The 14,851-nt window shown below is 55.5% G+C and overlaps 1 protein-coding gene across 1 annotated transcript; it reads left to right on the forward strand.

Moving 5' to 3' along the window:
* Positions 1 to 17: 17 nt before the first annotated feature.
* MSRB1 (methionine sulfoxide reductase B1) lies at positions 18 to 3,059 on the forward strand. The gene is made up of 4 exons (XM_075768207.1): positions 18 to 148; positions 686 to 828; positions 943 to 1,057; positions 1,716 to 3,059. Exons 1-4 carry the CDS (start codon positions 94 to 96, stop codon positions 1,745 to 1,747), a joined length of 345 nt encoding a protein of 114 aa, XP_075624322.1. The 5' UTR covers positions 18 to 93; the 3' UTR covers positions 1,748 to 3,059.
* Positions 3,060 to 14,851: the final 11,792 nt, after the last annotated feature.

The following is a 14,851-nucleotide window of genomic DNA, read 5'->3' on the forward strand; positions in this document are numbered from 1 at the left end:
CTGCCGGTCGCCGTGCGGCGCCGCAGCGGTGGAGGGGCGGGGCCGGGGCGGGGCCGGGGCGAGCGGAACCGGGCCGGGGCGGCGGGCGCAGCCATGTCTTTCTGCTCCTTCCTCGGGGGCGAGGTGTTCAAGGACCACTTCCAGCCGGGTGAGCGGGACCGGGGCGATGGCGGGGGGGCTCCCCGTGGGGCCTGCAGGTTCCCCGTGGGGTCGGGGGATCCCTATCGTGATGTCGGGGGGGTGGCAGGGGATGTTCTCCGCAGGGGCTGAGGTCCCCGGGGTACGGGGGAGGTGTGTGTGCACATCTTTCCTGTGGAGCATCCTCCACCCGTGGGGACCGGGCTGGGGGTCCCCTCTCTGGGGTCCTTGTTGGGGGATCCCCCCCATGGGGCCAGGGTGGGGGGAAGGGGGAGATGCCGCCTACAAAGGTGGGGCTGGGAGGGTCCCTTGGAGGGGACCCGTCCTGCAGAGGAGCCCCTATGGGGGGTGCGGGTCCTGCCCTGTGGCCCACGCGGGCAAAGTCCGGCACGAGTGTCCCATGTCACCCTGCTGACGTGTCCCCACTGCTGCCCCCCCCCCCCCCCCCCCCCCCCCAATCCCTGGCAATCGCTGCTGGGACCCGGCCAGAGAGCGGGGCCGGGGGGCTGCCCCCCAGCACTGACCCCTCTCCTGCCACGCTCCCCAGGCATCTACGTCTGTGCCAAGTGTGGTCACGAGCTGTTCTCCAGCCGTGCGAAGTACGAGCACTCGTCCCCGTGGCCAGCCTTCACCGAGACCGTCCAGGAGGACAGCGTGTCCAAGCGCAAGGAGCGACCGGGGGCTTTGAAGGTGCCGATTCTGAAATGCTTGGGAAGTAACAAAAAAAATCCCCACGGGCTTTTTTCATGAGCCTGTCTGCTGAGAAAGACTGCTTGCTGTTGAACTCTCTCTTTGCATTTCCAGGTGTCTTGTGGCAAGTGTGGCAACGGGCTCGGCCACGAATTCCTCAATGATGGGCCAAAGAGGGGGCAGTCCCGCTTCTGAATATTCAGCAGCTCGCTGAAGTTCGTCCCGAAAGGTAAAGGCTGTGGCTTGGCAGCTGTTTCAGCCCACGTAGTTATTTTTGGGAAGCTGCTGATAGCCAGGCCACGCTGTGTGCAGTGCACTGCTTTCGGTGGGGTGTAGCTGGCTGTTCAGATAAGCCGAGGAGCCACTCGCATCCTCAACAAATCTCACGTGCATCGGTCTGCTCAGCCGGCGGCTCAGCGGGGGCTCCCTGGCCTCCCACAGTGAAATGCAGAGTGTGCTGGAGCTCCTCAATGCGGCCACAGGTCTCCGTGTGTCCGAGGGGTGGCTGGGCGTTGGGGGTTTTCTGCTGGTGGTGCAAAGTGAGGGCAGGGAGCTCCTGCCGTGGCAAAAATGGGGCTGGGAGACTTTGCTGGTTCACTTCTCAGAAGTCAGGTGGGAGCTCTGAATATCGCAGCTGCCCTGCGGGTAGGGAGTGGGTCTGTGGGGAAGGGCAGGGCTCCTTGCCATCGTGGTTAGCCTGCTGTTTGCTTCCCCTAAGTCAGAAAAGGCTTTGGGAGGCCCCGTCCCCAGCCATGACTTGCTGTTCTGCTTGTCAGACTGCGATGGCTGTGAGATGTTAGCTGCACATAGCAAAATAACCATAGAAAAGGGGCTGGGGGTTCTGGAGCAAGAAACACGAGCCCTGATTTTTCCTCCCCCTCTTTTAGGCAAATCAGACAAGGACCTGAAGGAGAAGTAAGCGAGCTGCTCTACTTGGCACACTGCTCTTGGGCTGATCCTGTGTTCACACCTTGGGGTGCACCATCTGGTCAAGGGGGCACCTGGAGCAAGAGAAACCCTGAAGAAGCTCCTGGTTTCCCTGGACTGGTTCCCTCTCAGAGCTGCTCCGATTTGGGATGCTGGGAGGAGCACAGGGGAGGCGAGGGGAAAAGGGGGTTGCTGAAGCTCTGTGCTTGCTGGGTAGCAGGTTATATGACCTGTGCTTGAGGGTGTTTCACACAAATTGGGGTGATGCAAAGGCTACAGCTCTTCGTTTTACCCACTCTTACCTCCTCAACCGTCTGTTCTCCCCAGCATCCTCGCCTCTGCCAGTAGCAGCTACTACTGAGTCCTTTTGGGTTTGCCCATTAGAGCAGCACGCGTGCCTGCAGTCCTGCCTCTGCTGAGCTCTGGGGAGGTTTTGCTGTTGACATCAGCCGAGCCAGGACGCTCTCCAGATCACAGGCAGGAGGGGCCAATTCTAACGTGACACCAATTCAATCCAGAGTCACTCTGCTGGCATTTCCAGGGAGTAATGCTGGATTAGCTGGGGTCAGAGTCTAGGTTAATCTCTGGTGCTATTCTGGGCTGGGATCATGGTATGAATTGCCCTATATAAACCCTCCCAGGGTGCTAGGGCAAGGATGATTTTATGATCCTGCTAGACAGCATCCAGGTATTTTACCCCTCTACCCATTTTGCACGCAGTAGAGACAGTTCTAGATTTCTCATGTCCTCTGGGCTTGATTTTGAGTTGGCCTTACACCAGATTTATCACTGTGCTATAGACCCCAGTGGCACTAACGGTTCCTTCTTGCTGTACAATGGTGCAAGGGAGGCCAGAATCAGTCTCATGGGCCGCACTGTGCACAGCTCAGGCTTTAGGAATCACGTCTGCGTTCGCTCTGCGCTCAGAAGGGCTGGGACACGGATTTCTCCTTAATTCAGCATCTGATTCGTGGCCTTCCCTCCCTGCCCAGAAACCAAATCCTCCTCTTTGAAGTCAATACACAAGGATTTTTGAAGACGGCAAAACCTTTTGCTGACCTGTGGGTCTGGTGGTGCAGCTCTCGTGCAACGCGTGAATGGTTTGGTGAGGCTGTGTTGCCAGCACTGTTACTGTGCAGCTGCGCTCGGGGGCACATTAGAGGCTTTTCTCGGCACGCATTTTGCCTCAATCCCGTCATTACGAGGGCGCTGATAAAAAGCGCAACGCGCCAGCTCATTACCTGGAGCTCACTGCTGGTCTTGTACCTCTTTCAATACTGAAAATAAAGCACTGATTCACTGTGTCGGAGAAATAACCTCTTTTTTAAAAAAGCACCGTCGAGAGCACCCTGGTGCATCTGCCAAGGGATTCCTTCTCTGCTCGGTTTGCCCAGTGTTGGTTGAAAGCTGGGGAGGCTGCACTGGTGGTGGGATGCGTGCGAGGCAGGCACAAATGCGGGTACAAAGCCCTGGCCAGAAGGCTGAGAGCAGATTTCATCTGGAGTCTCTGTCTCCAGCTGCAGACCAGGTGACCCAAGGTGTGGACACGCGTTATCTCGCATCCAGCGTGGTCTTGCAACCTGAAGAGTTGGCCTGAGGCCAATGTGTGTGATTTTTATCCTGTATCTGTCACTGTTACCCCAGGTTTTGCCGTGTGAAGGGGGGATGCTGATGTATCGAAGGCCTTCAGGCATTCCCAGGGTCAAAACTGTGTTTGAGGAAGGTTTCCTTTTCACTCCAGTTAGCGTTTTTGCCCAACTAAAGCTGTTTTTGCCTTGTTTCACGGTGTGTTCTTGGTACCTTCTGGGCTGGCAGGATTTTCTGGGCAGAGGAGATACGAGTTTGAGCAGTATCTCATGATAGTTTCCCTGCACAAAGCTGCCTGCAAGACTGGAAGCTGCAACCCTTCCCTGCCTCCCGGGGGTCTCTTTGCCCCGGCAAGGTTGGATACCAGGTTCATGGAGGCTGGAGACTTGAGCTGGGCTTTGCCAGACTCCAGTTCCCTTCTCCAAGGGGGTAAAGTCTGCTCCACGTCTCCCTCCTGCCCTGCTGCTGGCTCGTGCCCTGTGGCATCGCCCTCACCACCTTCCCTGTGTGCCAGATGACCTCAGGCTCTAATTATTAATCAGGCTCCAGCCCGAAGGTTCAAGCTGCTTTTCGACCGATTAATCCTCTGATCTGCTGCTTTGCCCCTGGTCTGGTGACCTCCACACGAGCCCGGGAGGGTAGGAGCTTTGCTTCCCACCCTGGAGCATCACGGGACCATCCATCCCTGGGACACCTCCTGCCCGCAGCCCCTCACCCTGGGCACTGGGAAGGAAGGTATTTTTGGGGGTGGTTTCCCCGAGACGCTGCGGTGGAAGGAAATCTCCTTGGGAGTGCCAGTGTCGAGGGGACAGCGATGATTCTTCCCACTCGTGGGCTGTCAGGCATCGTGTGCCAAGGGGAATCCAGCCATCCTTCCACGCTGCCTTGCAGTTCGCGGACGCAGGCACGGGAGGGTGCAAGTGCTTTTCCCAACCCTTCCCCAGGCGTCGCAGAGAGAGAAGGACGAGGCGGGGTGGGCAGTATCCTCGCCTTCCTGGGGTTCTACCCTTGCAGCAAGGAGAAGGAAAATTACCCGGAGTCAAAAAAATCTCAGGATGATTTAAAAAAGGATGGGGCATTTTCCTGGAAATCTGGCCGGAGCCGAGATTTTGGCAGGGGTATTAAAGACCTGAGGCTGGAGGGCTCCCGGCAATGCCTGGTGCTGAGGGTGCAGGATGGGACCCTGCAGGGCAGATCCAACCCCCACCCCGTCCCCGCTCCGCCGAGCACCCCCAGCCGTCCCGGGCACCGTGGGGTCCCTCGTCCTTCCCCGGACCGCTGCGGGTGGGTGCTCGGGGCGGGGGGGGGGTGCTCTGCCCTTCCCTCGCTCTGCAGCACCGGGCATCCCCATCGCCTTCGCTGGGCTGCGGCCAGTCCTTCCCCTCTGCCATTCATCCTCATTTTATTATTACACTAATGACAATTCTGATTTAATAAGAGGATTTTGCTTAGTTGGGCAAAAGCGGCCCCACATCAGCGACGCGGGTTTAGTGACAGGAATTGAATTACGTTACCAGGCCAACGCAAACTTCCCTGGTTGTTTAAAAAATCATTAATTTCCTCTGCCGTAGCCTCCGGCTGACCTCTCTTTGTAATTTTTTAATTTTTTTATTTGCATGCCATGAAGAGGACCTGCCTCTTTGACCCTCCTCAGGATGGCTCCAGTGGATGGCAAAGCGGCCAGAGCATGGCGAGATTTTAGATTAATTCTCCTAATAAAGATGACAAGCCCTATAGAAATTATGTTACACAAGGAAAAAAGCAAATGACCTGGAGGCATTAGGAAGCTCTAATTATTGTTATTCCTTGGAGCCAGCACCATGGGAGGAGCAAGCTGGCTGGCCAAGCAGTCCTCTGCCTGCACCCGGCTGCTTTTCCCTGAAATTTTCACTCATTTCAAATGGGCTGCCCAGCCTTGCAGGGACAGCTCCTTCTTTTCTGTTTGTGTCATTTTATTTAATTTAACCCTTTGATCATCAGTTTTTCCCACTCCAGCCGAGCCTGCGAGATCCCCCATGCCAGCAGGTCCGCAGGCAGGGTGGCACACCGAGGGCAGGAGGACGTACCTGGCTGTAAACATGCATGGAGACCGCAAAGCAGCACTTTTGGGGTTTTGCACGTTGAGGTATCCCTTGGGGCAGGGAGCGTGGCCTGCCTCGGGTGCCCTTGCACAGTCTGGTCCCAGCAGTCGGGTGCTTTTGGCCTCAGGCAAAACCCCGAGCTGTGTCAGGATCCCGTTCTGGTGATGGGCTCTGGAGCATCAGTTTGCTTAAAAAGGGTTATTTGAACACTTTTTGGGGCAAAAAGAGCCAGAGCTGGTTTTGTGTCAATTACAGAAAATAAAGTGATGCTGATTAAAAAACCTCTACACGCCCCTGATTTCCCTGAGATGTGGGGGTGTCAGGAGGTGAGGTCCCTCTCCATCGGCTGGCTCGCTCGCCCCATCCCAGGGAGCTCACCTGTCCCTCAGCACATCCAGCAACAGCTGGAGAAAATTAAAGGCTTATTCCACTTCATTCACCAATAATAACTTCATCTGTCCCTGTTCCGGGCTGCCTCCCACCCTGAGACGCCGCTCACCGGGTGGGGGACAATTGCTGACCTTGTTCCTGAGGTTTGTTTAATCCGGCTGAACTTCCCAGAGCCACGAGGTGGAGAAATTTGTTTTCAGTTTGCGGTGTGTGTTAATTAGGGAGATAATGACTGGAAACATTCAGAACGAGTCTGAGCGCGCTGGAAAAATGTTTAGCCCAAGGAAAATTTAAATCTTTCTTTTTTTTTTTCCTTCTCTGGCTGTTGAGATCCAACTTTTTAAGGCAATTAGTGAGGGTTTATTTGTTAATCAGTCATACTTTACGCTTGCTTTGGGGTCTTATCTCACGCTCCCAAGTGCACATCACTTCTAATCATGATCTTCATTTTTGATGTGGGAGATACCTGTCCTGGGACAGCTGTGCACTGCCTGCACGCTCCTGCACCCGGCAGCGGCTGCCAGCTGTGCCAGGACGTGGCATGGACTGGCGGTGGTGCTGACCTGCCCGTGCCTGAAGAGCCCAGTCCACCGCAGGCTCCATCCTCAGCCCAAGCGCATCCCAAATTTTCAGGGGTGGCTTTCCCTGCATGGATCTCCCAGAGTCTGCCCAGGATGGGACAAATCACCCCCAGCCAAAATGCATCCCATGCTGTGGGCACAGCCAGAGCTGGTGCCAGTCTCCGAAATGGCAGCGCCAGAGCAGGGATGCCTGCAGCACTTCTGCCCTCCCTGCACCCTGGCGTGGAGCCGGATGAACCATCCCCAAAACACATCTCGCCTGTGGTCCCTGGGAAAGGTCCTGCCGGGGAAAGCTGCTCCGGGATGTGCCAGCATTGGTCCAGCCCTGTGCAAGCATCGGTCCAGCACTGTGGCTGCTCCCACGGCCACCCTGATGGGCCACAACCCGAAAACCCACCGGTGGCAGGCGATGCCCAGCCGGGGCTCTCCTCTCTGCCAAGTCTCGTGGCGCACGCTTTTAAGCGATACACTTTACTGTCTACAGTAATGATTTGTTGCTTGTAAAATCACCGTGATTAACTACAGTTTAGCCTCCTGGTTTCATGTCTTATCATGTTTCATCTCACACAAAAGACATTTACAGTCTATTTTCAACTTCAAAGCAAATGCTTCTTGCGTGAGCATTAAGGAAGGCAAATATTTAAGCAGAACCTGTATGGTATTAGCGTCTCTTGATGTTCCCTGCTGAGTGAGGATTGATGGCTGCCTCAAAAGGCAGGTTTTTCCTATTGTTTTATGCACCAGTGATTAATATTTCATGTTCCCACTGTTATATATTTGCTGGCTGGCACTGGCCTACCCTGACAGTGCTTTCTTCATGTCTTACATGTCCAGCTTTTATGCACTTCAATATAGGAAGTGTGACTCTTGGCAGAGTCCTTTGGTCTTATTCAAGCCTCCTGCCCAAGTTTTTCAAATTAAGTTCATCTTGGTGATGTTAGGGCCAATGGCATATTCTCCTACCTCTATCCTGTCGCCCCTTCGCTGCCCCAGCTTTTGGGTGGGTGCTGCAAGCTGTGTCCCTCCCCACCTGGCCGTGCACCCACCTCGATGGCACCACGGGGACAGGATCCTGCAGCAGCAAGAGGCTGAGGCTGGATCCTGCCCTACTGCAGAGATGGGGGAGTATGGATCGGGGGGGGGGGGGAAGTCGTCGCTCCTGTCCCTGGTACCTGCTCCCTGAGGCGCTCTGTTCAGTGCCTACACGGCATCGGCGTCACCCCGAGCCTGTCTCGGCGCTCCCATCGCCACCCGGCACTGCCCGTGCTGCTCCAGCGGCGTTTCTGCTCCCCAGCGCTGGAGGAAAAAAACCGCCGTGTTGGACTCACCAGCACTTCCGCACTGCAACCCTGAAAAAAACCCCTGAGTTTCCCAGCCAGCCTTGTCAGGGCAGGATGAAAATAGCCCAGGACCAAATTCCTCCGCTTTAAACACAATGACACACTGGCGTGCATTTGTCTGAACGCTAAACATATTAAGACCAGGAACTGTAAGGGACGGCTCTGCTTATCATCCAGTTCAGAGTTAATGTAATTCAATTAGCATGAACAGTAAATATAGCTTGTTTTAATTTAGATGGAGGGGTTGCCGTGGCTCGATCCTTAATTTCAGGAGTAGGGAAGCTGTGGGAGGACTGCCAAGAAGTTCTGCAAAACCCACATTTTCTCTGGGGCCGCAGGCTCTCGCTCCGGGTGCTCCACAGCGGCGGTGGCACAGAGGCCACCTCCAAGGACGCGTGCGCCTGGCCGTGCACGTGGTGAGCGGTGCCTGGAGAGGTGCTTCCTGAAGGGACCGGGAGGAGATGATGGGTTTGAGCTGCTTCATTATTAGATGCAAAATAAAAAGTGGAAAGCCACCAGGAGGGAATAAGTGGTGCAGACTATTTAAAGAGGAAAAGATTAGCTCGGGAGAGACGCTGGAGACATCTGTCTTCAGGGCTGTGCTGCATTCTTCGGAGATTATTTTAAATGCGTGCATCTTTTCTGCATCACAGTCTATCTTTGTTCCCCTCTGACGTCTTGAGTGAGGACTGGTATTTTATGGCCGTGGCTGTGCCTGCCAGCAGCACGACAGCTCTGCTGGAAATTAGCTTCTCTGCTCTTTAAAAAAAGTCTCACAGCCATAAAATTCAAAGTAAGAGACCAAACTAGTTAATCTCAGATTAATTTAAGCCGCTGGCTCTAGTGGGCAAAGCATCGAGGCTCTGACAGGGCTGTAATGCAGGTGGGAGGTGCTGCCTCTCCCAGCCACGTCCCGTGTCCGTCTGTCCGTCTGTGCAGGCGCGGGGATATGGCACACTGCACGGCACGGCTCCCTGCTCTCTGTCCGGGTGGGCTAACCCTGACTGCGCTGCTCCCCATCCCGGACAGCGGGACAGAAATCGGGTGGCACGCTCTTTTCCTGGGAAGTCCGGCTTGAAGGGAGCGGGGTTTGTGGGTGCAAGCGTGCAAGAGTGCACAAGCGCACGTGTGGGGTGAGGTCGGTGACAGGTCACAGGCTAATGAAGCTCATGAAATACATCCTTCTCTGCTGGCTAGGCTGAGGGAGTGTTTTCTATCATCTCTCCTGACATTACCACATAACTTAGATTGCGCTTAATTAAAATAGCTCATTTAACTGATGGCTCCTAAGATGCAATACTGGAGGTTGTCCACCTTTCCTGTCCGACCCATGCACAGCAGAGGGATGGCAACACCCAGGCACGGTTGCTCCTGTGGGATGTGGGGGACACCAGTGGGGACCGGCTGCCTGTGCCACTCCGGCTTGGACAGTGCCTGGATGGAAACAGGCACCAAGGGATCGTGGGTTCAGAGCTCAGAGAGGTTTTGACTCTCCTGGGTTGGCTGGTACCTGAGGGATCTGACTCTCCCCATCCCCCAGCTCATCCATGAAGGGAGGTGGAGACCAGCCTACGGAGCTGGTCCGGGTGGTCCCTTTGCCCCACAACGCTGCAGGATGGGAGCCAGCGGCTCTGAAGGTGCTGTGGGTGGGCTTGGCCTCAGCAACACTTCCTGGCATGCCTCCGAGGTGGGGAAACACCTTCTTCTGTTGCGTTGCCAAAAAGTTCTTATCTTTATCCACTTCTCAGGGTCCACAGAGCCCACAGCAGGCTGGTTCATCTGCCTCCTCAGCTCTTTAAAGCTTGCTGTAATTAATGACCTGCCAAAAAGCAGCCAGTTCAGTTTGAGCAACGGGAAAACGCATCCTTTCCCAGCCCACAAGTGCCGGCTGACGGGCACCGAGAGCTCAGCCCTCCTTGTCCTGTTGCTTTGCAGAGCTGGATGCATCAGTCAAAGATGTGCCCAGCTCAGTGGTGCATGGATCCGTGCTGGAACTGGGCATGAGCCTGGGGGGTCCCAGCTCTGAGAGCCCTGTAGAAATGGGGTACCATGAGCCTGATCCTGCCTGCACAGTTGATGGGCGAGCAGGCGGTGCAGCAGGGCAGTGCTGGGGCTGGGGGCACTGATGAGGCTGAGTTGCTCCACCTGGCTCAGGCAACACCCAGAGCAGGGCTTAAAGGAGGGAGCAGCCAGTCCTAGCTCCTCCTGCAATGGACCAAGCTGCAGTTTGGGGCAGGGGCTGCTTGGGAGCCTCTGTCAATGCTGTAACCCCAAAACAATCCAGGTAGAGAACATTGGAGTCAGCAGGAGCAAACCCTCTGTCTGATGGCCCTGTTTGGTGAGTGTATGCTTCAGCTGAACACAGCAAAGCCTCAGGACCTGACTTGAATGTCAGCCCTGAGCTGCATCCTCATCTTGTGTGCTTTATTGTGTATTTAAAAAATTGAACAATTGACGTCACGTAAATGATAATAAACATCGGGATGAAATGTTGGCTGTGGGGTGGGAGCCGCAGTGCAGAGCCCCTGGTCTGGGTGGTGGATCATGGGGGTGGTGCTCAGCAGGGCTCCTGCACCCTCTGCCCTGAATACATCTGCAACCCCTAATGAACACCCTGCTTTGTGGGTGCCTGAGTCCTCCAGAGAGCTGTGAGCCCAAACAGGTCTTTGCTGACAAACTGTATTACCAGAGCTTGTGTCCATCCCTGGTGGGACCCATGCGGATGGTGATAGGCTCCCAGGGAAGCCAGAGGCATTAGAGGAGAGGTCTGCAGTTCTCAGCTGGTTTTCCCATGGAAAGGAGACTGCTGTGGTCCCTTGAGCTCTTTGTGAGGGGTTTTCCCTCTGGAGCACGGTGGTCAGCGCAGCCCAGCTTGCCCACAGTTCATGTCTCTGTGCGCTTGGGCTCCCTGGGGCTGAAGGAGACTCCTCGTAAAGCTGGGTCGCTCCTGTGCTGCACGGACAGCATGGGACTGTGGTTTGCTGGGGTTTTTTTTTTTTTTTTTTTTGCTGTGTGCCTTGTTCCAGGTTAGCCTGGAAGTATGATATTTGTGGGGGGGGAAAGAAAAAAAACAGTGGTTGCATATTTTTGTGTAGCTTGGCTCCCTGGGGCAGCACTCTGCACGCTGCAGACCCCCGCGCAGCACATCCCGGCTGTGCCAAGCACCGGGCGGCACAGACGTGCCGAGACACCTGGCTGGGGCCGGGGCAGCCGCCCACATGTGCACTGGGCTTTCTCGGCACGAGTGTTTGCATGATGGGTGAGGATAAGCCTGGAGTGTTTCTTGTTTCTGAGGGATTTGTTGGGAGCTGGACTCCCTGTGAGAGACAAACGCCTCTGCCTCGATGCAGATTAATCTCAGGGAAATAACGAAAGACTGTAATTTGCCAATACATGCTGAAGGGCGAGACAGATCGTGTCTTCAATTACAGCTGCTCACATGCATGAGTCGCCAAAATATGCAAGGTATTCGTTTAATTTCTGCATTTGAGGCCAGTGCGGTATCCTGATACTTATCAGAGCTGTGGCTTGGACCTAGGCGCTGGGGAGGAAACGTGCTCTTGCAGACAGCCTATGTCAAGCCAAGGCACTGCTTAAATCTCCAAAACTGGGCCTAAATTGAACCTATATGTGGGCTTGCATGGGTCATTGTTGGAGCAGGATCATTTTTACCCAGTATTGTGCAGGATCTGATTCTTCTTCACGTGATAGCAGAGGGGAGATATTTTGGATCCTGAAGAGGTGGGAGCACCCAAAAGGAGCTATGACTGCTCCAAGTTCAGCCTCAGCCAGGCTGCAAGTGCCTCCCAATGCTTCCCAGGCTGTTCCCGGCATCCTGGGGATGGGGCTGTGGCTGGCGCCGGTGGTCCTGCTCTGCTGCCAGCGCTGCCGCCCTGCTCTCCCCAGGGAGCTGCTGCAGATCCTTCCTGGTGCTCACCAGGAGAGCTCTGGCTGCAGGGCTCCAGCCCATGGGAAAGGTTAAATGACTGCAAACAATAAAGAAGTCTGTAAAATTAGCAGCTAATTAGCAGCAACTGCGGTGTACCTCATACCATGATGCTGCTCCGTGCGGGGGTGGGTGCATGTGTGACACTGGTTTGCTCCCCAGCCTGAGACTTTTGCATTTGCTTGTAGCCCAGAGCTACCATCTTGTAATTGCAAAATTAGGGCAAAATAAGTGATTTGTTGCTACAAATGATAAGAGCAAATGAAAACACCTCCCACCAGAGCTCTGGCAATGCGGACATCCGCCTCCTGGCGCTGCAGTCTGCAGGGGGAGAAGGGATGCACAAGAGCGTGGCTGTGCCAGTGCCTCCCGGGCAGGACTGGCATCACTTAGTCCAGGTGTTGGCAAAAATGGGCCAGAACTCAGGGCCCCGCTCCGGGTGTGGAGCACAGCACATAGCGATGGACAGACGCGCACTGGAACTGAGGTTGGTGCACAGTCTGGTGTCCCCTGCCACAAAAATCTATTGTCCCCTGCTGCTGCATGGATGGCCAGGCTGGCACAGCCCCCGGTAAAGGCTCCCACTGCCTCTGTGCTGCTGCTGGTGATACTGGTCAGACATGGGTTATTTGTTGGTAAATTTGCGGGGTTGGTATTTTCCCTTCCTTCTACTCCGGTTGCAGGCAGCTCCGAGCTGGGCAGCCACCGAGGCGAGCTGAGCGGAAGACTGCAAAGCATTTGCCATAGAATCTGAAGAATTTGGAGTGAAACCCCCAAAGAAATTAAGGACAGATGAGTTAAAGGGGGAAAAAGAAACCTAAATTCCTTCTGTCGCTCGGTGCCTGCCTCTGAGGCAGCCCCTCGTGCCCGCTGCAGCTCTGTGCTGGCCGTGGGGCTGGACGGGCTCCCACCTGCACGCCGGGCGAGCCACCGCGGGGACACCAGCACCTCTGCCCTGGGGATGCAGCAGCCAGGGCCGTCCCTGCTCTCTGCCCACCGCAGACCCTCGCTGCTTCCCCAGCGATGGCCCAGGAGGACTCGGGGCTTCCTCTGGAGAGACCCCAAGTTCCTGTCCTGCAGCGGGGCAGAGCCCCTGGCGAAGCATCAGCTCCTCGAGGAGCAAAGCGCAATAGGAGACACGTGGCAAGAATTAACTTCCTCTCCCCTAATTAACAGCTCCCGGAGAGGCTCCGGGGCAAAGCTAAAGGCAAACCCACCCGCTGCGGTGGCCAGCACTGCCCAGGGTGTGCTGGGGTGTGAGCCCCATCCCCACGCCCACGTTTATGGGCTGTAATTGCCGGGATTAGGAGCTTTCTGCTTGGGCTGGCGCTGGCACGCTGCCGGGTGCCGCGTCAGCCCCAACACCTGCGTGCTGACTTCAGCACCTCAAATATTTCTGATGCAACTTTTTTTTTCCTCTTAAAGCAAGCTCAATGCTGTCGAATGTGTTAATGGGTAGAAACGAAGCATAATTGTTCCTTTGTGTAAAATCAGTTGGTAGAACAGCCGTGGCTTGGCTGCAAAACTGGAACTGCAAACAGGTTGTGGTGTGATCCACCTGGGCTTCTCTCTGTGCTCACCGGGAGAGCAAACCTTCTGCGAGAGCTGCTCATGGGAGGAAAATCAGTGGGGTCCTCTCCCCACAGATGGGCAGAGAAAGGAGGATTGGGAAATAGTGCAACCTTTCCTCTCTGAAGGTGCTGTGGATAATTGCTGTTGTGTAGGACTAATTTTATTATGGTGTGTTTGATATGTTCCCATATGCCAAGCCATGGTAAACAACATCCAGATGAAGCCAACGCTGGTGCAGCCGTGGCTGGACTGGGGAGGAGGAGGAGGAGGCAGGAGGAGTGTGTGCAGATGCAGCACTCCAGATGCAAACAATAAGGCCAACAGATCTTGATTTCATCTGTCAAGTAATTGGGCTGGAAGTCTGTGCATGCTAATGACTCCACATCAAGCGGCTCGGTACTCAGATGTGACCCATCCTGCTCCGTGGGGAGAGTGGGGGGCTGCAGCCCGCGGTGGCCGTGATGAATATCCCCCAGATGTTATCCCATAGGGGAAGCAAGACCCACATGTATGTTATTAATAATGCCAAAGATCTGAGGTTAAAAATGACCACGGGGTGTTCACATGAGCCCCCAGGATGGCGGGTTCCGCTGTGGGAGGCAGCAGGATAGGGGCTGGGGGGAAGCGGCTGGCCCCAAGTCCCAGCTCTGTGCCTGGTGCTGCATGGGGTGGGTGAGCACCATTGGGGTTCCCAGCACCAAAGCGTCCCCTGGCACCCCGTTGGGCAGCCCTGGCTGTTTCGGGGAGGCAGAGGATGCTCTGAGGAGCTCTGACAGGGTTAGAGACAAGGATGACACGAGGGAGGAGGGATGCCCTGCAAGCATTTGTCCCAGACGTGTCCCTGTTCAGGGGGATGCAGGCAGCCAGCCCCTGTGTCTGAGCTCCCCCAGCTGCCCTTGGCTTGTTGTCTGTCCCACTCTTTGGTCTCATCCTGGCAGCCTGGGATGCAAAAGCCTGGCTGTGCCTGCATGAGACCCCCCCAGCATGAGGAGATGCCTGGAGAATGTGCTGGTCCTCCATGCTGGACTTCTGCGATCCCCTCCTGGTATGGCAGCGGGGACTCAAGCCGTGGTGCAGGAGAGATGCGTGGTACGGACGGGTGTCTGTCTGGGTTTCACCCCCAAGGTGCGATTCTAAAACCTGTTCCCAGCATTTTAGATTTATGGACTTTCTTGTTGCTTTTATCTGTGCTCAAAAGTTGGGTCAGGTAATGGGTAAGACCCAAGGCAAGGACATACACCACCATGTACAGGTGGCTGTGAGGAGGGTGCTGCATCCCAGCGAGCTGGTGGGGATGCTCCCACACTCCTTCTGGTGAGGTCTGTTGGCTGGACTCTTCTCCGTGGGGATCCAGGGGTTTATCCGTGAAGTTCCCACAGGAGATGGTGCTGTTGGGACGTGTTTGGCAGGAGGTGGAGGAACAGGCAGAGGGTCCCAGGTGGATGAGCTGGAGCTAAGGACAGGGCCTTCTGCTGCTCTGCAGCTGACCCCCATGGTTGTGCGTGAGACCGAGATGTGAAGAGTGACAGGAGAGTCCCAGACCAAGTGCACCCAAATATTCCAATAAAGATCTGAGGCATGGGATGCTGGTGGGTACCA

This window comes from Balearica regulorum, chromosome 15 (assembly GCF_011004875.1).
Source record: "Balearica regulorum gibbericeps isolate bBalReg1 chromosome 15, bBalReg1.pri, whole genome shotgun sequence".
In the NCBI taxonomy this organism is placed as follows: Eukaryota; Metazoa; Chordata; class Aves; order Gruiformes; family Gruidae; genus Balearica; species Balearica regulorum.